Here is a 21,810-nt window from a genome sequence, read left to right on the forward strand (position 1 = left end):
ACTAACATTTTTGAAGAGGTAGCAAAATAATAGCAGTCCAACATTTAGAAATCCTTGCTTCAAAGAAACAATTAGAGGGTGGAGCTGATTCTCACAGGATTAATTCTCAGATTTGTCGACATGCTATCTGCCTTTATGCTTTGACACTGGTCATATGGAGAATTTGATGATTGTTTTAGATGATTACCTAGTTGGTTTTGTTCTACAATGCTTATTTTATTGTTATCGTTATTATTATTTTTGACAGATCAATGAAGAGATTGCTGATGAAAAGGAGTATGGGAATTATGAAGTTGAAATTAATGACACGGAGAGCTATTGGGAAGAACTAGATGGCAGTTTTGAGCTCTATGGCTGCATGCGTAACAGCCTGCAACGGATTGAAATAAACAACTTCACCGGATTGGATTCTGAGGTAGATCTTGTGAAGTTCTTCGTGAGCAACACACAGTGGTTGAGGACCATGACTATAAATCCTGCGAAAGAAATGAACCCATGTCAGCAGTTGGGATTCGCAAATCTTTTCAAATGGTTACCAAGGTCATGTCCTGATACGAAAATAATCGTGAACCAGGTAAAACCTGAAGTTTGAACTGTTGTTTATCTCGATTCTCAAATGGATGTACTGATTTCTGTCAGTTATCCCAATGTATAACTGATTTTGTTATGAGTAGTTTGATACTGTCTAGCAGTTATAGTCTTGTTGTAGGTATAATCTGGAATTGTTTAGTCGATATGAATATGTTCTTTAATTGATACTTTTCATTTGAAAGTGCTTTTTTTTTGGCACACAAACTGTCTTTATATTTGTTGATTCATTTGAAAGTGCTTATTAAGGTGCTCACTGGGTCTCTTAAGGTATCCTGCAAAGTCAGATAGGAAACTAAATGGTGTGATTGTGCAGAATGTTTACTATTGGTAGCCAGTTTTATAACCCATAACATAAAGAGTGTGATATTTACCGTTTTAGTTTTTTTTTTGGGTAATAACATATATTATTTATATATTAAGAAGCAGAATTTACATTCAGTCTAACTCCTCTTCCATCCAAGGAGTTCATCAGCTAGCCATATAAGTGGTAGCTGGACCCATTCACAAGGAAGTTGAATATTATTTATACGATTAAAAAGGGTATCAAATTTTACAAACCTGAAAAAAGTTAACAAGGAGCTGGAAGCTGAATGGTTGGTTAAGGAGGAAAGTTTCTGGAAACAGAAATCCACTATTCACTGGTTGAAGGATGGGGAAAAAACACTAGGTTTTTCCATCTTTCCACCATTTTTAGAAGAAGAAAAAACAGTATTGAGAGGCTGCTTGGGGGGATGGAGTAAGGGAAGAGCTGAATTGGGAGATAACATCAACTCCTATTTCCAAGCTCTCTTCAAGTCTGATCAACCTCATCAAAATGATAGCATTCTCAACTGTTTCACTCCTTGTATCCTTGGAAAAGGAAAAAATGAGACGCTTTTCTTGCCATCCCATCTTCTGAGGATATTTGGAGAGTTGTTAATAAGATGGGAAGCCTGAAGGCTCCTGGGCCTGATGGGTTCCAAAGGTGTTTCTATCAAAACACTTGGGAGATTGTGGGGAGCAGTATTGTTGCTTTTGTGAAGGATTTTTTCCATAAGGGGGAGCTGAACCCTACTTTTAATGAAACCTATATTGCTTTCATTCCTAAGATCAATAATCCGGAGACTGTGGCACAATTTAGGCCTATTAGTCTCTGCAACTTTTGTTATAAAGTCATCTCAAAAATCCTTGCCAATAGGCTCAAGCAGCATCTGAATAAAATCATATCTCCCTTCCAAGGGGCTTTCATCAAAGGTAGAAACATAGGAGATAACACTGGGTTAGCTTGTGAGCTCTTTCATCACATGAAAAACATGAAAGATAAGAACCATGGCTGGGTAGCGTTGAAGATGGACATGGCAAAAGCCTATGATAAAGTTGAGTGGTCCCTGGTGGACAACATCTTTGATAGACTGGGTTTTAGCCAGAAGTGGAGGAATCTGATTAAGCAGTGTATATCCACTGTTTCCTTTCAAGTGCTTCTAAATGGGAGTCCTCTTAATAAGATAATCCCTGAAAGAGGTCTCAGACAGGGTGATCCCCTATCACCATATCTCTTTATCATCATGTCTGAGGGCCTTTCTAGGATGATTGCAAAAGCTGAGGCTGAGGAGAAAGTCCATGGGATTAAGATCCAGAGGGCTTCTCCTCCCATCTCCCATCTTCGTATGATGAGATGACTGATCCTCGCTTCACCGAGGAAATCTTGAGGATGGGGGTCATCTTAAAGATATCCTCCAAGACTATTGTGCTGCTTCTGGTCAGTTGATAAATGTTGATAAATCTAGCATGTTTTTCAGCATAAACATCAAGTTTCGAAATAAAATAAAGTTAAAGAAGTTATGGAAAATGAGGTTTTTTTATCCAAAAGACAAATACTTGGGTATACCTATCATGCTATCCAAAAAAAAAGCTGAGGATTTTGACTTTTTAGTTGATAAGATCCATAAGAAAATAAAAGGTTGGAAGGCTAAGGTCCTTTCACAGGCTGGAAGGGCTACCCTAATCCAATCTGTGGTACAAGCTACTCCTCTCTATGCTATGTCTACATATATGCTCCCCATGTCTACTTGCAATAAAATAGACAAAGCATGCAGAGATTTTTTTTGGCATGGTGTTGAAAATTCTAAAAGTGTCCACACCATTGGGTGGGACAAAGTTATGTAAAACTAAACCTGAAGGAAGGTTGGGGTTTAGAAAGATGAGGGATATAAATGTAGCAATGCTAGCCAAGCTCCCTTGGAAAGCTGCTACAGATACTGAATCTGTTTGGACAAAAACTCTTGCTAGTATATAAGTAAAAACTGGATAGGGGATGTCTGGAAACCTCCTGGGCATGCCTCTTTCTTTTGGAAAGGTATCCATAACACTTTCAATCTCATAAGTGGAGGGTTAGTCTGGGGAATCCACAGTGGTAACTCCACCTCAGTTTTAGATGACCCTTGGGTGATTTGCAATGGAAAACCTCAGACTCTGAGAGAGTTAAGGGTGGAGGATCCCAGACTTGAAGGCCTTCATGTGGCTGATCTCTTTCTGGAGGATAGAACTGGATGGGATGAGGCCAAGCTACAAGGCTTCTTTCATCCTTTCCTTGTGGCAAGAATCAAAGATATTATGATCAGACCTCTGGGTCTTGGCAAGGATAGGGCCGATCTGGAGTGGGAGAGAAGTCCGAGGAGATTCTTGTGAAATGGTCCACAAGTATCTAGCCAAAGATAGTGGTGAAGGACAGAGTTCTAGTTTCAATACTAAAACAGTAAAGCTTATTTGGAAAGCCAAAATACCAGCCAACATTCAAATGTTCATATGGAAAGTCTATATGAATGCCTTACCTATGGGAGATAGGTTGGCTTCTCGGAAGATGGAGGGGGACTTTTCTTGTCCCCTGTGTTACAACAGTTTGGAAACAGAAAACCATATGTTTTTTGAATGTGATTGGACCAGAAATTTGTGGTTCACTTCAAGCTTGGGTTTAAGAATGGAGATTCAGGGTAGAAACAACACTAAGGATTGGATTTCCAAATTCATAAGTTGGAGCAATAATAAGAGCCAACATATAGCTCAGGCAGGAGTCCAGGCTTGTTATCTTCTATACAACATCTAGAAAACTAGGAATGAAGCCAAGTTTGAACAGAGGCTCCCTAATAGGGAAAGAATTCTCAGAAGGAGTGAGATGGAGGCCTGCAACTGCTACAAGGGTTTTGCCACTACCAAAATGCAGAATGAGAACTCTATCCCCTCTGAAACTTACTTTGATCAAAACTTTTTTGAGTTAGATTCTTTGTTCTTTGTTATTCCAAATGATTGTATTAATATTAGATATGATGCTACCTTTCAGGTTATGTCAGGGGAGGCAGTTGCTGGTACTATAGCCTGGGACTCAGAAGGCAAAATAGTAGGGGCAGGCACTAGAAGGTTCCAAGCTAGGTCTGCAGAGGAAGCAGAGATGGTGGCTGCTGAGGTGGCACTAGGACTTGCGATGCTTCATGGGTGGACTGCTGTGTACATAGAAATGGACTGCTTAGAGGTCACTAAGGCTCTTAATGGCCAGACATGTTCTTGGAAGTCTGAGAGCTTGCGAGACTATGTAGTAAAGTTAATCTCTAATTTTGCTTTCTGTAAGTTTAAGTGGATCAATAGGAGGTCTAATGGAGAGACACATTTGCTTGCACAATGGGCTTTCCATAAGCAGCAAATGGATCAGCTTCCTCTTTGTATCCTGCAAGACAAGTTAATCCCTGTTCTGGTTTGATGGTATTAGTAATATATATATGGTATTATCAAAAAATAAAAAATTACACGTTTTGACAATATGGAGACCAAACTTTTTTTCCCTCCCCAAACTGTTTGATTTTTGCAATGTAGGAATTTCCGTCAAATTTTTCTAACACCGTTTCTAATTTGTATTTTTTTTTTCGAAAAGTAAAAGACATGCTGATGTGGCAAGAAACGGTGTTAGAGAAATTTGACGGAAGTTCCTACATTGCAAAAATCAAATAGTTTGGTCCCCAAACTGTCAAGAAAAAAAGTTTGGTCCCCATATTATCAAAATATGTAAAGTTTGATACCATTTTTAGTCGTTTTTCATTATTTATATATTGATTGTCATAAGTTGCTAGGATATGTGCAACTTTGTTTCCAGTACGTCCTACCCAGTTTGTACTGACGTTATCAAAACAACCAAAAAATACTAGTCCATCATTGAGAATGAACTGTGATGTCCATGATAGGTTCGTATTCTTCCGCTCCAATTTTTTTTTTGCTGCCTAAAAACTTGTCTCCACCTCTATATTGGTAGACGTAAACTTCCTACACCAGCTGATTCCTCTGAGTAAGGCTCAGCATACTGCCTCTTCAAAGCATTTGTCCCATCCCTGTTCTATTACTGCAACAATATAGATTCCATTAATTAGAGTCTCTTGAGACATAGCTATAAATAGATTTGTCTCCCATTTTTTTAAAACTTGCGTCAGTATTAAGTTTTAGGTAATTCCCCGAAGGGGGTTTCCACTTCTTGAATTGTTATGACATCTGTAGAGTACATAAATGGTCACATGAGAATGATTAGTGGCAAAGAAATTTTGAACTAAACTATTTAGTTTATACATATTTAGTGGTTGTTTATTGTGGAAGATTGAACATCTTTCTAGCCAGATGTTCCAGTACAACATCAGGCATAATTTGGTCCATGTTTCATTGTCAAAGGGCAACTCTGCAGGTAGTGCAAACCACATATTACCGGTAGATTATCAAAATTTGATATTTGGACCAGCCAAGGAATGGCATACCATAGATTCTATATGTAAACCACATAGCATGCATGATTTATCAGGTATGTACATGAATTGACTAAGATGATCTAGTATGAATAATATCATAATAACATTTCCAAGCAAATAAAGAGGCTCTTGGGTTATGATTATTTTTCAATAAAGCTATATTAGATTTATTGACACAGTAATTATGAGTTATACTAGCTGATTATTAGCATTTCCACATGAAAATCAGATTGGGGGAAATGCTTTTAAGCATCAAATTAGATAATTGCATGAAATTCATAGTAATCGTTTACCCCTGACTCCCTGAGCCTTCTATTGGGTTTTAGAGTCGGACCCATATATATACCTAACCGAGCCCAACCAAACCTTATTGGGCCTCACAGACAACAAAGATAAAATACGGCTCACAATAGCTACACTTGACGGAATCTCGCTAACATACGCAGTGAGATACATCTCAAAATACCAGCCAAACAAGTGCAAAAACAGAAGACCACTTATTACCATTATTTTAGATTCTTCCATACAGAATTTGTAAGCTTTGTTTCAGATGATGGGTTGCACTAGTACTAGTACTGCTCTCATTTCTCACTCTCCCCATATCAGCAACTCTTGCTTCACCTCAAAACAAAGAACAACAAGCTTTGTTCATTTCAAATCCAGCATAAGAAGAAGAAGAACTAATAATAAGTATCAGTTTTTTCCAAATCAACTTATTAGTTATAAGAGGTTGGGTAGGATTGTTTGTTCAGCTGTTGAAGACTTAAATGGACAGAAACAACAGCTGGGCGGTGTTGGTTCTGTTCTTGAAGAAAAGCCCGGTAAGTTTTTTTTGTTAAAGGAATGATTTTTATTCATATTTTGTTTATTTTAATTAAAGGGTATTATTTTTATTGGATTTTATAATCAATAACCTCAAAAAGGCAAAAACATAAGGCCCCTTGCTACTGGACAATAGCATAGGTGACCTGTTGCCGAAGGTGCCAATAGAACTGTATGCAGAAATGTGTTTATTAGCCATTGTGAGGGAGGTTATACCATAAGTCAATCCAGTTCTGTACCTGCACATGCTGAAATGCGGGTAGTTTTAGATTACATGGAGTATTTAAAATATAATGCTCAAGTGAAGGGACAATTTAGTAGATATGGTGTAGTGATTCTCTATCCATACCACATACTTCCCAAGCTTGACCACTAATGTGCATAAGTCTAGCAAGGTGATCTCTGGTTGGCACGATCTTATGGTAACATTTTCATGCAAATAGGGTGGATCTAGGGTACATTTCTTTCTGCCAAAAGACAAGGTAGTATTTGGAAAAACACCGCTGGTAATATGAAAGCTTAGTTGGTGGTAGGTGGATTCCATTTTTAATCAGTGCCCATTTGACGGTATCTTTCAATTGACTGTGGGGAAGGTTGATATTTTGGAGTTTGAGGCTAGTTCGAGTGTCAAACAGTCAGTCAAGGATATCAAACCTGAGTTTGGTAGTCGGTTCAGATTCCATTTTGAAAGCACAATATATAGGATGCGGATTGATATAGTACTGTTTCGGGTGAGAGAAAGGCAATAGATTTGGGTAATCCAACTCAAAACCAATTGGAAATTAATGGAGCGGCCCCGGCCCTGGATTTATATTGTTATCTGAGGCTTTAAATTCCCAATATGGGAATTTGCAAATGCCAACAACAGGAGAGAGGTGCTACTCTCTTGGAGTTTAGGATGTCTTTTTTGGTTAGCTGAGTGTGTTCAGCATATTAGGAAATGTTATTGGGTCTCAGGTACTTGTAGTTATAGAACTGGTATTGAACCTGAGTAGAGTATTGTACATCTGGAAACTGCTGTTACAAAAATTTTGTTTCTCTTGCAAGCGTTCTCCCTTTGGAAGATTTTGGAGCTACTACAGAGTAACAGAGAAGTGTAGACTTGGAGCCACCATTGATCTTTTAGAGTTGCGATCCAGAACTCTTAAGGTGCTTACAGTTTCTTGTGGGGCATGAGATACATGTTCAGGTCATAGGACAAGTCCTTGAATTCCTGCTGAGTGTATCTGTCTCACATAGAATTACCTCTGAGTGGGGATATGTTTCATGCCAATTCTTCGGTGAGTACACAACGCACAGTTATAAACTCCAACTAGTCTCTACGGAATCACCAAATGATGATCAATGATATAGCAGTCTCTAAGTCCTCATGTATTATATGTCTCCATCACTACTATCATTGTTTACACAGACTGTGTCTAATGAATGTAAAGCCATGGTGCTGACATCAGCAAGAAACCTGTTGAATATGGAAGGGGTGAATGCAATTTTGTCTTGATCCTCCAATCACCCCATACATGTATAATTTCATATTTCCATAATTAGGGGATATGAAAATATAATAAATGCCTTCTAATTTGCCTCCATGGTAAGTACAACCTAGTGAGTTTCGCTCATTGTTAGACTATATGAACTTGTATATGTAATATGTTCATGCAAATTAGTACGTTCCATATCTGATCCTGTGAAAATAAGTAGCACAATCCCAATCACTGCAAAATCATATACAGACCGTAATCAAAGTTTGCTACTTCCCTGAGGTTGGGGTTCGAAGAGCATGATGTATGAAAAGGGCGATGGTTTACTGCTCCGTTGATGTTCCTCTTTTATTGGTGAACAATAACAGAGTACTGCTTTATTTTCACAGAGTTAGGAAAATAGGCTCCCCTAATAACAGTTGGAATACACATCTAATGACATTGAGCCCCCCACCCCCTCCTTTCTTGTCTCCTAAGCTCAAAAGTATGATTTGGAGGCCATAAAAAAATGATGTAATGGCTAATTAGAAAACAAACAAAGAAAAGAAGGATTCTTCATTTGTTTAGTACTTTAGTTGCAACACCCAAAACTTTCTTTTAGAAAGAATCACATAACTTTGTAGGGAAACTCGCTGATATGGTTTCTACCATAGTGAATCTGATATCTTTCACGGTTGTTACGCGAAGTGTATTTTCCTCATATGCTTTCATCATGACATCGCCCTCCGATATGATCTAAATGTAGATCACCAAAGTTGATTTCTGCATCTCCTGTTCTGATCGTACTTCCTATTATAGTTTCTTGGCCACTTGAATCTGCGTCCCCCCCTCTTTTCTCTGTCCAAGTCCTTTATATGCATGTTGTGAACTTGTTTATAGAAAGAATTTAACTCCTTTTTGTTATCAGTTTTTAATGTTCTTCTTGTTTGAACTGTAGACCCTGGAGACAACTTAGAAGATGGAGCTATAGAAAATGCTGATCAAGCAGAAGGGTCAAATTCCGTTTATGATTTTCTCTATCCTAGTAAAGAGCTGCTCCCAGATGATAAAGAAATGAGCCTATTTGATCACCTTGAAGAGCTACGCCAGAGGTTATTTGTGTCGGTGTTGGCAGTGGGAGCTGCGATGTTGGGATGCTTTGCATTTTCTAAAGAACTGATAATGATCCTTGAAGCCCCTGTTAAATCCCAGGGAGTTCGCTTTCTACAACTAGCTCCTGGAGAGTTTTTCTTTACTACTGTGAAGGTAACAGCGGACAATTTCTTTTTGTCAATAATTAGAAATCAAATGTCCATACAAATGATCACATACATGGAATAATGAATATTTATTTCTGTTTGTGAATTACGAAAACTCATTACTGTAATGTCTTCAATGGCACTATGGCAGGTATCTGGCTACTGTGGGCTTCTCTTAGGGAGCCCAATCATTCTGTATGAGATCATAGCCTTTGTTCTTCCAGGTCTCACGAGCTCCGAGAGAAGGTTCTTGGGGCCAATTGTTTTAGGCTCCTCGGTGCTTTTCTATGCTGGTATTTTCTTCTCCTACTCAGTTCTCACTCCAGCAGCCTTGAATTTCTTTGTCACCTATGCGGAAGGGGTGGTGGAATCACTATGGTCCATCGATCAGTACTTTGAATTTGTACTTGTTCTCATGTTCAGCACAGGCTTGTCTTTCCAGGTATGTAGCAACATAAGATTATCATTTACCAGGGAGATTCAAAAGGAAACAAGAATCAGTTCTCTCAGACACAGGAAAAAAGAAAAATGGAGAGATATCCCAAAAATATACCCGTATAAACGATAAGGTTTTTGTGGATTCCTATATCTCCAAATTATAAAAGTGAAGTACTTGTTTTGGAATCCACAAAAAAGCTGTCATTTGGATGGGCAGCTTTATGGTACCTCCACTAAGGGGCACCTCCTTCAGCATTCCTTTAAGGGAACTATGGAAATTCTTCCAAGAACATGATGTCTTTTTTCTGGAACTTGTGAACCTAATAGTCGTACAATAAGGATACATATTACAGCATAGTTGCCTCCTTATCTAGCCAGCACAAATTCGAGGGACACATAGTCATTAATTTCATAACAATAGATGTTGATTCTTTGGATATTTGTTTCTGGAGGAATCTTATTATCTTTTTATCATGATTAGAGTTGTTGGATAATTCCATCTTTTATCATCATGCAGTCACCTATTTAAGGAAATCCTCGTTTATTTAAGAGTCGTATTTCTTTTTCCAGGTTCCCGTTATACAACTTCTATTGGGACAAGTAGGTTTAGTGACCGGAGACCAAATGTTGTCAATTTGGAGATATGTTGTGGTTGGTGCAGTTGTTGTAGCAGCTGTTCTCACACCGTCAACTGATCCGCTGACACAGATGCTGTTAGCAGGACCTCTTTTGGGTCTCTACTTGGGCGGTGCATGGATGGCAAAACTAACTGGACGTTAACTGGATGGTGGATGCTGCGCTGCATTACTTCATGTCAAGAACATAGTTTTCTTTTCATCAACACTGCCATATTATACACAATATGCCTGTTTACTTTGAGTATTTATCATATAGCAGATAATGTCAAATTGTTGTATTCCTTCTTGACATTGCTGTGAAAGGGGAATGGCATAAATTCATTTTATATGTAACCTAAATCTTCATATAAAATAGTAGGGACAGTAAACTTCTTTAGCATCTCTAAGTGTGGAAAAACTTTGATTTGTCCCTTTTAAGAAATTTGTTTGTTTACATACACCATCAGTGCATAGTGCATACCACCCATGCTTCCACAGTGTTTACATTCTTAAATGAAATGCGTGTATTATCTCGCATAGTCACACTCAAGATTGTGTTAAAGACGTTTTGAAATTTCACTTTGTTGGAATTACGACATATTTGTAAACTTAGAACTTTTTTTCTATTTTCTCGTTGTTCAAGCCCAATTGCATCATGGGATTGGTCCAATTATTGGGCTGGAAAAAAACAGGAAAAAAAAATGGGGAGAGCTGGAAAAAGGTACCTTACTCGAACTCTGAAATCATATACAGATGGTATTCAAGAGACTATTCAGGTAAAGCCTATTTCATAACTTATTCTTTCTTGCCTGCCCATCTTTTCAAAATTGTATTTTGAGTATTCTTTTTGTTAGAAAGTATGTTTTTTTTCCTACTTTGTATGTTGTTGTTTCTTAATATATTATTGTTATGCTTGTTTTTGTTACTGTAGTTGTTTCAAGAAGCACCTGCTTCTACACTTGATAAAGTACCATGGGAACAAGTGGTTGCAATGGCAGACCAAGTATCAAAACAGGCTACAATAGGTATTATTCTCTATTTTTTTTTTTTTGAGAATTTGTGACTTGGGGGATTCTTTTCATATGTACTTGGAGTAATACCTTTAGTATCTGTTTGTGGGGGGTAGGTATAGAAGTAATTTTGTTCTGTACGTTGTTAATAATGAGAGGTGAGGCATGAATATAATTGATGGTATGATGGTTGCATTTGGATTAAGTAATTAAGTGTGGCTTCTTTACTGTTTTAGTTGAGAAATTATTTGTAGGTGCGGGTTCTGCAAATGTAAGCATAGAGAAATGTGCTAGGATGTTGGGGAAGGTCTATGAGGGAAGTGCGCCATGTTGCTTATAAAGGAACGTAAATGTTGACTTTTAGCATCAAACTGTGTAGTCCCACACCACCACAATGTGCCCTCAAAGTTCCATTAGTATTCTGTTGTGAAGTGGTCATTAATTGTAGCTATTTCTTCATGGCTTTAAAGTATTCCATGGTCTCGGGCTGCTAACAAGTATCCCCATGTGTTGCTCCCAGTATAGCCTTCTCTCAGGTAAGAAAAAATCCTAGCAATAAGAAACGGTGTTATCCTGCTCTTTCCAGGACTAGTGTTCATCTTATGGAAATACCCTGGCACAACTTAGGGCCATCTTGTGTTACTACTCAAGATTACATTATTGGGTAGCAAAAAACTCGGGGACGCTCCTTATTTTATCTCACTACTTTTTATCTTATATTTTTAGCATAAAATTTAATTTGTTTTAGCATCTAAATTGAGTGGGAACTTAATTTTAAATGTATGTTAGGGAAAATCAACATAGTTATATCTCAAGTTGATTTCCCAATTGCTATTGAGCTTGGCACTGTACGTGGCATACATTTCAATCATGTTGATGAAAAAGAAAATAAAGGTAATTTCTAATGGTTCATCTTCTCCCTGTTTTATGATCACTTCCCATCTTAATCACATATTGATTTTAGTCTTTTTAGACAACTGAGTTAGCCAGGAAAGTTACTATGTATACATGTACTTCTGGAATCAAGTCATTCCTCATGGTTGCAAGTCATTACTCATGGTTGTTTTGTATACAGCTGGGTTGCTATGGAAAGAGGCAACGACAGAATTGCAAGCACTGGAAGAAAACATGAGTGTTTACTTCAAAATTCTTCAGGGGCTTCTCCTGCTTTCTCTTGGGACTAGAGTTGGTACTGGACCTACTCTTTCTTCCTGTATCCATGCATCTGCAAAGAAAGTTGTTGAGTGCAGTTTAACATTTTTGAGAGAGGCAGGCTTATCGTATGGTAATATTCTCCTTCTTTGCCTGTCTTTTCAACAACATCTGATTTGTATAAATATCTGGAGATATAATGGATAGAACTGCATCTTGGTCTTTTGTTCTTCTTCTCCTTTTCTTGGGTGCTTAATTGCTTTAGCTTTTCTATAGCATTGCTACATGGTAAAAAATTCTTGTTATTTTTTTTAGATGAATGCACTTGTTGTTGTTTGCAAATTGAAAGTGTGAGACTTGTTTGTAGGAATGCGATGATTGAACTTTTAAAAATTGATGTGCAGATACTCGCAGTTTGACTCTTATCCTGCCGCTAGCTGGCACTGTGTGGGAGGCCTGTGAGTCCCTGAAAAAGACTCCCACCACAAACTACACAGCCATTGGGCGAGGCATAACACAGGCAGCAGTATCTGTGAAGGATGTAGTGTGTGAGCTGAAGGAGCTGAAGCCAGGTAACAATGATCCAGTAGATGATGCTCTTGATAGGGCTGCTGCTGCTGAAACTTCCCATGAGTCCCGTAATCACAGTTCAAGTGAAGATGACCTTGGTGATGATTTGAACGAAGAAGAAGAGGTGAAGGCACCAATGAGAATCTTCGTTGGAGGATTAGGAGAGAAACAGAGGCTGATTTACAAAAGACGTTCTTGTCTCTAGGGACAGTTAAATCCATTGAGTTTGTTAAAACCAGCAGCCGTAGTTTTACTTACTTGGATTTCCAACCTTCCTCGGATAAGTCCCTCAGCAAACTCTTCAGCTCGGTCAGTATATATATATATATATATATATTCCTTCCCCCCTCGTTTTCATTTCATTTATTTACTTGTACATATCATTGCATTTAGGTTGATACTGTGTTGTGTTGAACTTGATAATATGGCAGTATAACGGATGTGTATGGAAAGGAGGGAGATTGAGACTCGAGAAGGCTAAGGAGCATTATCTAGTTCGCCTGAGGCGAGAGTGGGAAGAAGATGTTGAAGTTGCTCAGGACAACATTGACATTGCAGAAAAGCCAAAGCTCTTGACCCAAGATAAGACACAGCTTAAGATATTCTTTCCCAGGTTACACGAGGTAATTCTTATATCGTGGGTCATTTTTGACAGATTATATTAAGATATGTTGAAATTGAAATTTTTTATGCAGATTAAATCAGTAACTTATGGTGTTTCAGTTTGAACTTTGAACAAGAGCTCAAAGAGGGCAGCCCATCAGAGAAAAATTGCTTCAGTTTGAACAAGAGCTCAAAGATAGGTAGAATTTGCAGGACTTGAGGTTTGCTCAATTGTTATTGGACTTTTATATGCAACAGTTCTAAGATTTTTGGTTTCAATGTAACTAGGCATGCGTTTTTGCTGTCTGGAAGTCAATTTTCTTAGGTGAACTATTTACTCGGGTATTTGATATCTTCTTTATCGTAACAGTGGATAGATTCAGGGCTTATTTGTTTGTTTGTTTATCGTAACATTATCTTGATTTAATTCAGCTAGAGAAACTGCACATATCTAGTTTTATGAGGAATAATATGGAGTGGTGGTAAATATGCCTAGCAATAGCATCACCATTCACCACAGCAGTTGTTTAATTTTTGCAAATGATTAAAAAAATATAACTGCACTACTCCGTCGTCGGTTGAACAGTTGTGACTGTTATGCTTGGTTTCGAAAGCAACCCTTTGTCACTGGTAAATATAACTAGCGTCATAATTATTCACCCGTAATACAAATTCACAAACGGTTCACTATTCTTGGCATCTAATTTTAGATGAGAAATTTGGGTAAGAGAAATCAGTAACATAATTCTTGAAACGAACCACACTGTTGGTTCACTGGTGATCGATTTCTTGCGAAGATGATAGTATTGCCACCGAAATGTATTTTCAAAAGGAAAATTGTAGGTACCATTTTGTGTTACACCACTCCCACAGCGTTTAAGCATAGAATCTCGATGCATTTTACTTGGATCACTTACAAAAGCTACTGGTGAAAACCGCACCTCGATCACTTACAATGGTATTTGGCATTCCATGTAATTTGAAGATGTTGTCAATGTAAACATGAGCAATGACTGAAGCACTTGAAGGACGAGAAACAGCAACAAAATGTGCATATTTAGATAGGCAATCAACAACCACCATGATAACACTCTTCCCATTTGAAACCGGTAGCCCTTCGATAAAATCCATGGAAACATCAGTCCATATTATAGTGGGTATAGGCAGAGGTTGGAGTAAACCAGGTGAAGCAACTGGTTTAGACTTATTCTTTTGACAAATATCACACGGAGTAACATAATCACGAATGAAGCGACGCATACCCCGCTAATAGAATGAACGCTTAACACGATGATAGGTTCGTAAATAGCCTGAGTGGCCTGCAGCAGCGGAATCACGGAATTCTTGCAAAATATGTGATAGCCAAGTTGAATTTGGTCCGAGCGCCAAAGAGCCCTTGTACTTGAGAACTCCATTTTCATTGGTAAACTTGTCAGAATGTCCACTTCCAATCTATTGTAGCTTTGTCTGAACCCATGAGTCTTGTTGGACAGAAGTTTTCAAGTCTTCCAACCAAGTCATTTGTGGAAAAGATATAGCCAGAAGTTCTTGATTATCATGTTGTCTTGATAATGCATCAGCCACCTTGTTATCAACACCACGCCCATCTCATAATCATACCCAAGTAACTTTATAACCCATTTTTGCTGTGCAGGGGTTGTTGCTTTAGCGTGTAGAAAATAGTGGTGCTATTGTAAATATTTCTACTGGGGTCAGTCTAGTGGCGCTGCACAAGGAGTTACTACCCTGGCCATTCAAGTAGAAAATCAGAATCATGTGAGGGGAGTTGAACAAGTCCAGGTAACGGCTCAACAACTCTATGAAGGGACTACTCATAAGGAAACAGAGAGTGATGTAACAGTGCAGCAAGGAGGTGACCGCGTATCTGAAGGAGCAGTTGAACCTCTTGCCATAGCGGTTGCGACGAGCTCACTTACGGAACAAGTATTGGCCATCAGAGAAGCAGATATTGAAGGAAACTTAAATCAGAGGGGCGAACGTGTAGAACCCTCGTCGTTGCTACAGAAAGAGGTGGTGCCATAAACCCTCAAACTGCAAGCCCTAGACAAGGAAGTAACAGAGGAGTGGCAAGTGCAGATGAGAGTCGTCAACATAGAGTTTTACCGGTTAACCAACTGCCGAGTAGTAGAGAACGAAATATGTATGAAGGGTTAGTTGCTGGATATGAGGACGAAGATGATGATCTCTCAGAGAATGAAACTGAGTTCTTTAGCGATAAAGTAGCACTTGTGTTGCCTAAGAGCTCATCAAGGTATGAAGTGAAGGTATGAAGTGCCTTATGAGGATCAAAATCAATGGACTACTGTGAAGCCAAAAAGAAGCAAAAGGATTCAAGAGCGTTCTTCGGGAGAAATAGAGCCTACGCTTGCAATGATGAAGAAGGTAAAATTGCTAACAAAAAAAAAAGATGAGACGACTTGAGGACTACACTAAAGAGTATTGGGATGATACTTTGGGACTCACTTATGTGTATTGTGCTTACGAAGGATTCTTTTGTAACTATGAGGAAGCGCATACTCATCTTAGGAAGGATCATCTTAAGATTGTTAAGGACATTGTGAGGGAGTAATATTCACATCCAATGAATATCACACACGTGTCCAACATACACAGAACTACCAACCAACCTAACATCCTCGTCCTTAGAGCTTGCTTCATATATAGTGACTCCACTCAGGCAAGCAACCTACTCAACTTGCACCTAGAGCGATATCACCATCGACCGAGCTCACGTACTCGGCCTGTAAGCTCGCTCCAAAGGAGCTCAAGGCGAGTAGGCGATCTCACCCCGAAGAGATCTCCATAGCGCTCGCTTCTCTCGCGCCACAACGGCTGGTAACGTAAGCCTTTACTACAACCATCAAGATCGTAGCTTCAGGCACGCATCTCATTGATCCATCATAACTCGCCTTCATGGCTCATAAGTGACCTGAAGATCTGGATCTGACCTGAAGCAAGAGAGCAAGAGGTGCGGGCATCTTGCCTATATAAAGAGAATGAGGAACTACGTCTGACCTGATTCAAGTCCCCCCAGAGAGAGAACTTGATACGTAGGCAGTTCGTCCATACGAACTCGGTCATTATCATATTTACACATCATTCCCCTCCCTTTCTTGAATCTGTAAAGTAAAACCAAATATAACCTTTACATTGGCGCCGTATGTGGATCGAATTACTTGAAAATTCATCTACTCAGAAGTTGCATCACTTCTAACAATCTTCTTAGATTCCTAAATTTTCAAGCCCACGAAGCATGGAAAGCCTTTAAGAACAAGTGAAGAATATGGCTACCCAAATGGAAGCCATGATCGGTAACATCACCCAACTCTGACAGGAAAATGCCACTCTCAGAACCTAGGTCGAGTCTCAGAACCCGAACGGAGTTACCGCTGAGGGCGGGATCAATGAGGTCAACCAGCAGATCAATAGCCTCTCTCAGCAAATCGAGCAGAACAATGGAAAGAAGGATGCCACTCAGGTCGTCCATAAGATGTTGAAGACATACCGGGCGTCACCCTTCACACTCGAGGTACTCAGTAAGCCTCCCCTACATATTCCATTCAGCCTAGGGTTCGCAATAATGCGGCGTCGGCACATGCCCAGTCGACATGTGGCTCGCTACATTCGAGCCTGCGACTATAAAGCGCGAGGAATTCGACCACCCTCTGATCTTTGCTTATTCCCAGCAAGTTTAAAGGATGGAGCTCTTGATTGGTTCTACTCGTTAGGACCAAACTCCATCGACAGCTTCAAAAAGTTCATTGACCAGTTTGCCAGCCAGTACGTCCACAAGAGACGTAAAACGGCCGACCTGAATTCACTTTTCCAACTAACTCAGAAGAGTGATGAGTCAATTCACACCTTCCTCGGATGTTTCAAGACAGAGCTATTGTCCATGGAAAGCGGCCTCAAGGAGTCGTTCGCCACAGTAGCTTTCTCCAATGCGATCGGGAAAAACACTGAGTTATCCAGGTTGCTCATGAAAGAGCACCAAACACCGCCGAAGCAGACGTATGCGTGCGAGTGGAGAAATACATCAAGCTTGCCGAAGGCCCTCAAAAAGAAAGGTGAAGGGCGGGAGAGGAGAAGTCATTTGCGATCTCGGATAACGCCCCATCCTCCAACAAGCAACCCAAGCAATAGAGCCAACAGACTAGCACCAGGAACCAAAGCAAAAGAGAGTTCACTGTGCTAACTAGATCTCCAAGTTACATACTGGAGAAGATAAAAAACACGGCTTATTACAGACCTGAGGTAAAATGCCCAGAGGACACACCAGGAATGCCGTACTGCGCTTTTCATAAAGCAAAGTGTCACGAGACTAACGAATGTCGGGGGCTAAAAAGCTACCTTCAAGACCTCATCGAGGCAGGGCATATCAAACACTACACTGATATACCTGATGGCGACCTGCGCCACAAACTCATGGCTCGCAGGGAGCGAAGTTGAACTCCGCCACGACCAACCGACAGAGCTCGTTCTCATGCTAGAGGACGTTCAAAGGAGCGATCGCGTCACGAGCGTCGCCAGCACTCCTCTAACAGAGACACCGATAGAACAATCAATATGATCACCTTCCAGGACGACTCTGTCACGTTCTCCAGAGAAAAAAGGAGATGAGTAGGTGCCCTCTAGGAAGTCTACCAGTTCTCCTCACAAACGGCCCCCATCCCACGTACACATGGTCGCAGCTCAGGAGACATCACCTTCACCAAGGCCGACCTCAACAAGGTGTGCCTCCCTCATAATGATGCCTTGGTAGTCCACGTCAGAATCAGCGATTGGCCTGTCAAACGCGTCCTCATCGACCCAGGCAGCTCGTGCGATATCCTATTCTATCGAACTTTGAAGGAGATGAACATGCCCAAGTCGGTTATGATCGATCCAATAGCCCCCCTTTATGGCTTTAACGGATCACGAGCTGATCCAATAGGTGATATCATTCTACCTGTCTTAGTGGGATCGCATGAAGACAAGGTCAGCATCAACACACGCTTTAGAGTCCTGGATGTCAACTCGTCCTACATGGCTATACTAGGACGTCGTTGGATCCACAAGATGCAAGTCGTCCCATCAACATTTCATCAAGTGTTGCATTTCCCTGGCCCCAGGGGCATGATGGAGCTCCGAAGCAACCAGCTTGACGCCCACAACTGTAATCAGATCCATTCAGTTAGCAAACCCACTAGGGCTTCCCTCAGTAACAACGGAGAGATTGCTAAAATCAAGTTGGCAAAAGACTTCATCTCTGAGGTCAAGGCATTGATCAATACCCCCCTTATCGAGGTCGCTAAAGAAAACATTAGGGGCTCAGTAGAAAACGTCCTTCCAGGACTCCAGCCCCCAGAAGTCGCTCCACCCATGCAAGCGGAGGAGCCATCGTCGCAAGGGAGCAAGACAGCAGAGGTCGCCCAGCTTACCGAAGCGGTTACCCAGACTGAGATGAAGGAAAAGGTCAACTTATGAATGGAGGATGACTCCAAGTTTGTTTATGTAGGAGCCAACCTTGATCCTACTCTCAAAGCACAACTTGTAAGCTTTTTATCGTTGAATAAAGATGTTTTTGCTTGGTCGTATATTGATGTGCCAATAATCGATCCTAATATTGCATGCCATAAGTTAAATGTGAACCCCAATGCAAAGCCAGTTCACCAACGACCTAGGAAACTATCTCTTAGGTTCAGAAAAGCAATTAATGACGAGATCGACAATCTCAAAAAGGTAGGCTTCATTAGAGAGGTGGACTACCCCGAGTGGATTGCTAACATAGTAGTAGTCCCAAAAAAGAACGACACAGTTCGCCTATGTGTCGACTTCACCAACGTCAATCAAAATACCCCTAAAGATAGCTTCCCTTTACCAAAAATTGACTAGCTCGTAGACCAAACCGCTGGCCACGAACTCATATCATTCATGGACGCCTACAGCGGCTACAACCAGATTCCTCTGGCCGAAGAAGACCAAGAGAAAACATCATTCGTCACAGAACAAGGCATCTACTACTACAACGTCATCCCGTTCGGTCTAAAGAATGCGGGGCGACCTACCAGAGATTGGTAACCAAAATGTTCCAGGACATGTTAGGAGACACCATGGAAGTTTACATAGATGACATGGTTGTAAAAAGCAAGAAATCTGGAGATCACTTAGAGTCTTAGACCATCTTTAGACGAACTCAGATGAAGCTCAACCTAGAGAAATACGTCTTCGGCGTGTCCTCCGGTAAATTTATGGGGTATCAAGTATCCCAACGAGGGATAGAAGTGAACCCAGACCAGATTCGAGCATTCTTGGATATGCCCGATCCAAAAACAAAACAACAAATACAGAAACTATCAGGAATGGTGGCCATCCTGAACCGATTCATATCGAGAGCGTCAGACAAGTGCCGACCTTTCCTGTAAATCCTCAAGAAAGGGGAACAATTCTCCTGGAATGATTAATGCCACCGAGCGTTCTCTACTCTCAAGGAATATCTGACAACACCACCTGTGATAGCAAAACCGATTGATAATGAAACGCTGGGGCTGTACCTAGCTGTTTCTGACTTCTCTATCAGTTCAGTTCTCTTCAAAGAGGACCTGAACGCAGAGAAACCGATCTACTTCACAAGCAAGACTTTGTTGCAAGCTGAAAAGAACTACTCCCCCATTGAAAAGGCAGTACTAGCACTGCTTTATTCAACAAGAAAGTCCATGCCCTACTTCCAAGCACATCCAATCAAAGTGCTTACCGACCTGCCACTTAAGAAGATCCTTCTTAGGGCCAATAAGACAACTCGCATGGCAGTATGGGCAGAAGAACTCGGCGAACACCATATTGAGTTCTTCCCAAGAACATCTCAGAAAGGCCAAGTCGTTATTGACTTCTTAGTGGATTTCCCAGTTGACAACTTGAACTGGGAACTAGAGGAGAAAATTCCCGACTTCTAAACAACGAGACCCATCGGTTTGGTCACTATTCGTGGATGGAGCTAGCAATCCTGGGGGTAGTAGAGTCGGCATAGTCTTGGTATCACCAGATGGCTCCATGGTCGAGAAGTCAGTTTGCATCGATTTTGTGACCTCCAACAATGAAACGGAGTACGAAGCCCTTATTATGGGATTCCAGATGGCTTTAAAACTCGATGTTCAGGAGCTCAAGGTCTTTAGTGATTCACAACTGGTCGTTCGCCAGGTCGCTCATAAGTATACCACCAACGAAAGTAACCTTTCTAAGTACCTTCAAGTTGTAGATCAATTATTACCATCTTTCAGAAAAGTCACTATACAACACTTTCTACGAGACGAGAATCACCACGCTGATAGCTTGGCGTACCTCGCAACCCAAACACTGAACTGTGACCCTAGGAAACTACTCATCGAAGTAGTAGACCGACCTGCTTACCAAAATGAGCACGTCCTAGAGGTTACCGACCTATGCCCACTTTCTGACAGTCAGATGAGTCAAACATGGATGCAACCTATCATAGATTACATTCAGCTAGGCAAAGCACCAGAAGATCGCATAAAGGCCAGACAGGTTCATTATCAGTTAGGTCGCTACTGCCTCGTCAACGATAAACTTTTCAAAAAGTCGGCTAGAGGACCACATCTGAGGTGCATAAGCCCAGAACAAGGTCAGACGATTTTCATAGAAATTCACGAGGGAGAATGCGGTAAACACGCAGGAGGTCGCTCTCTGGCTCACAAAATGATCTCACAAGGATACTTCTGGCCGCGAATGCAGATCGATGCCAAGAAGTATGTACTCAAATGGGTTAAGTGCCAAACATTTGGCCACAACATCATTAAGCCAGCTTGGGAACTGATCAACATTTCCAGCCCTTGGCCATTCCACATGTGGGGCTTGGACATCATGGGTCCATTCATTCCACAGAAGAGCACATGCTTTCAATTCGTCCTAGCTGCAACATACTACTTCACCAAATGGGTGGAAGCGATTCCCTTGGCACATGTCAAAGAGGCTAATGTCAGGAGCTTCATTTGGGCCAACATCATCACCAGATTTGGCCTCCCCCACACATTGGTGATGAACAATGGCTCTTAGTTCAAAGGAAAAATGGTGAAAGAATTCTTGGCTAAATGAAAGATCGTTCACGCATTCTCCACTCCCCAGTACGCCCAGAGTAATGGTCAAGCGGAAGCTAGTAACAAAGCGATCCTAGAAAACTTGAAAAAGAATATTGAAAAGAAAAAAAGCCAATGACCAATGCAACTAGAAAACATTCTGTGGGCTTATAGAACGACAACCCGTTCTAGTACAGGTGAGTCACCATTCTCATTATGCTACGGCACCGAGGTCGTCATCCCTACTGAGCTGACAATTACAACGATTCGATCAGAGATCATCAAATCTGGCCAGAACGATTCCATTCTAGCTCGTGAGGTCGATTTACTCGAAGAACGACGCGACCTAGCAGCCATTCGAGTGGCATCCTACCAACAAACCCTGAGGAAAACTTATAACAAAAAAGTTAACCCTCGAAGTTTCCAACCTGGAGACCTAGTCTT

At 40.7% G+C, this 21,810-nt stretch overlaps 2 protein-coding genes across 4 annotated transcripts; both read left to right on the top strand.

The window, feature by feature from the left end:
- Positions 1-5,765: 5,765 nt before the first annotated feature.
- On the top strand, positions 5,766-10,341 carry LOC147494621 (sec-independent protein translocase protein TATC, chloroplastic-like). Its single transcript, XM_086569140.1, has 4 exons — positions 5,766-6,169; positions 8,586-8,893; positions 9,038-9,328; positions 9,895-10,341. Exons 1-4 carry the CDS (start codon positions 5,899-5,901, stop codon positions 10,102-10,104), a joined length of 1,080 nt encoding a protein of 359 aa, XP_086425266.1. The 5' UTR covers positions 5,766-5,898; the 3' UTR covers positions 10,105-10,341.
- A 165-nt stretch (positions 10,342-10,506) lies between these two features.
- On the top strand, positions 10,507-13,663 carry LOC147494622 (uncharacterized). Of its 3 annotated transcripts, none has more exons than XM_086569141.1 (7): positions 10,507-10,717; positions 10,873-10,966; positions 11,741-11,845; positions 12,027-12,236; positions 12,508-12,982; positions 13,105-13,296; positions 13,369-13,663. In XM_086569141.1, exons 1-5 carry the CDS (start codon positions 10,643-10,645, stop codon positions 12,876-12,878), a joined length of 855 nt encoding a protein of 284 aa, XP_086425267.1. In that variant the 5' UTR covers positions 10,507-10,642; the 3' UTR covers positions 12,879-12,982; positions 13,105-13,296; positions 13,369-13,663. The 3 variants fall into 3 exon arrangements, with proteins under 3 accessions (XP_086425267.1, XP_086425268.1, XP_086425269.1); XM_086569142.1 differs by having other exon boundaries at positions 13,397-13,663; XM_086569143.1 differs by lacking the exon at positions 11,741-11,845.
- The last annotated feature ends 8,147 nt before the right edge of the window (positions 13,664-21,810 follow it).

Source organism: Coptis chinensis, chromosome 6 (genome assembly GCF_015680905.1).
Source record: "Coptis chinensis isolate HL-2020 chromosome 6, ASM1568090v1, whole genome shotgun sequence".
In the NCBI taxonomy this organism is placed as follows: Eukaryota; Viridiplantae; Streptophyta; class Magnoliopsida; order Ranunculales; family Ranunculaceae; genus Coptis; species Coptis chinensis.

Coding starts and splice junctions, on each gene's coding strand:
- LOC147494621 (XM_086569140.1), top strand. CDS start 5,899: ATGATGGGTTGCACTAGTACTAGTACTGCTCTCATTTCTCACTCTCCC. Junction 6,170..8,585: donor TGTTCTTGAAGAAAAGCCCG/GTAAGTTTTTTT, acceptor TTTGAACTGTAG/ACCCTGGAGACAACTTAGAA. Junction 9,329..9,894: donor GCACAGGCTTGTCTTTCCAG/GTATGTAGCAAC, acceptor TTCTTTTTCCAG/GTTCCCGTTATACAACTTCT.
- LOC147494622 (XM_086569141.1), top strand. CDS start 10,643: ATGGGGAGAGCTGGAAAAAGGTACCTTACTCGAACTCTGAAATCATAT. Junction 10,718..10,872: donor GTATTCAAGAGACTATTCAG/GTAAAGCCTATT, acceptor TTGTTACTGTAG/TTGTTTCAAGAAGCACCTGC. Junction 12,237..12,507: donor AGAGGCAGGCTTATCGTATG/GTAATATTCTCC, acceptor ATTGATGTGCAG/ATACTCGCAGTTTGACTCTT.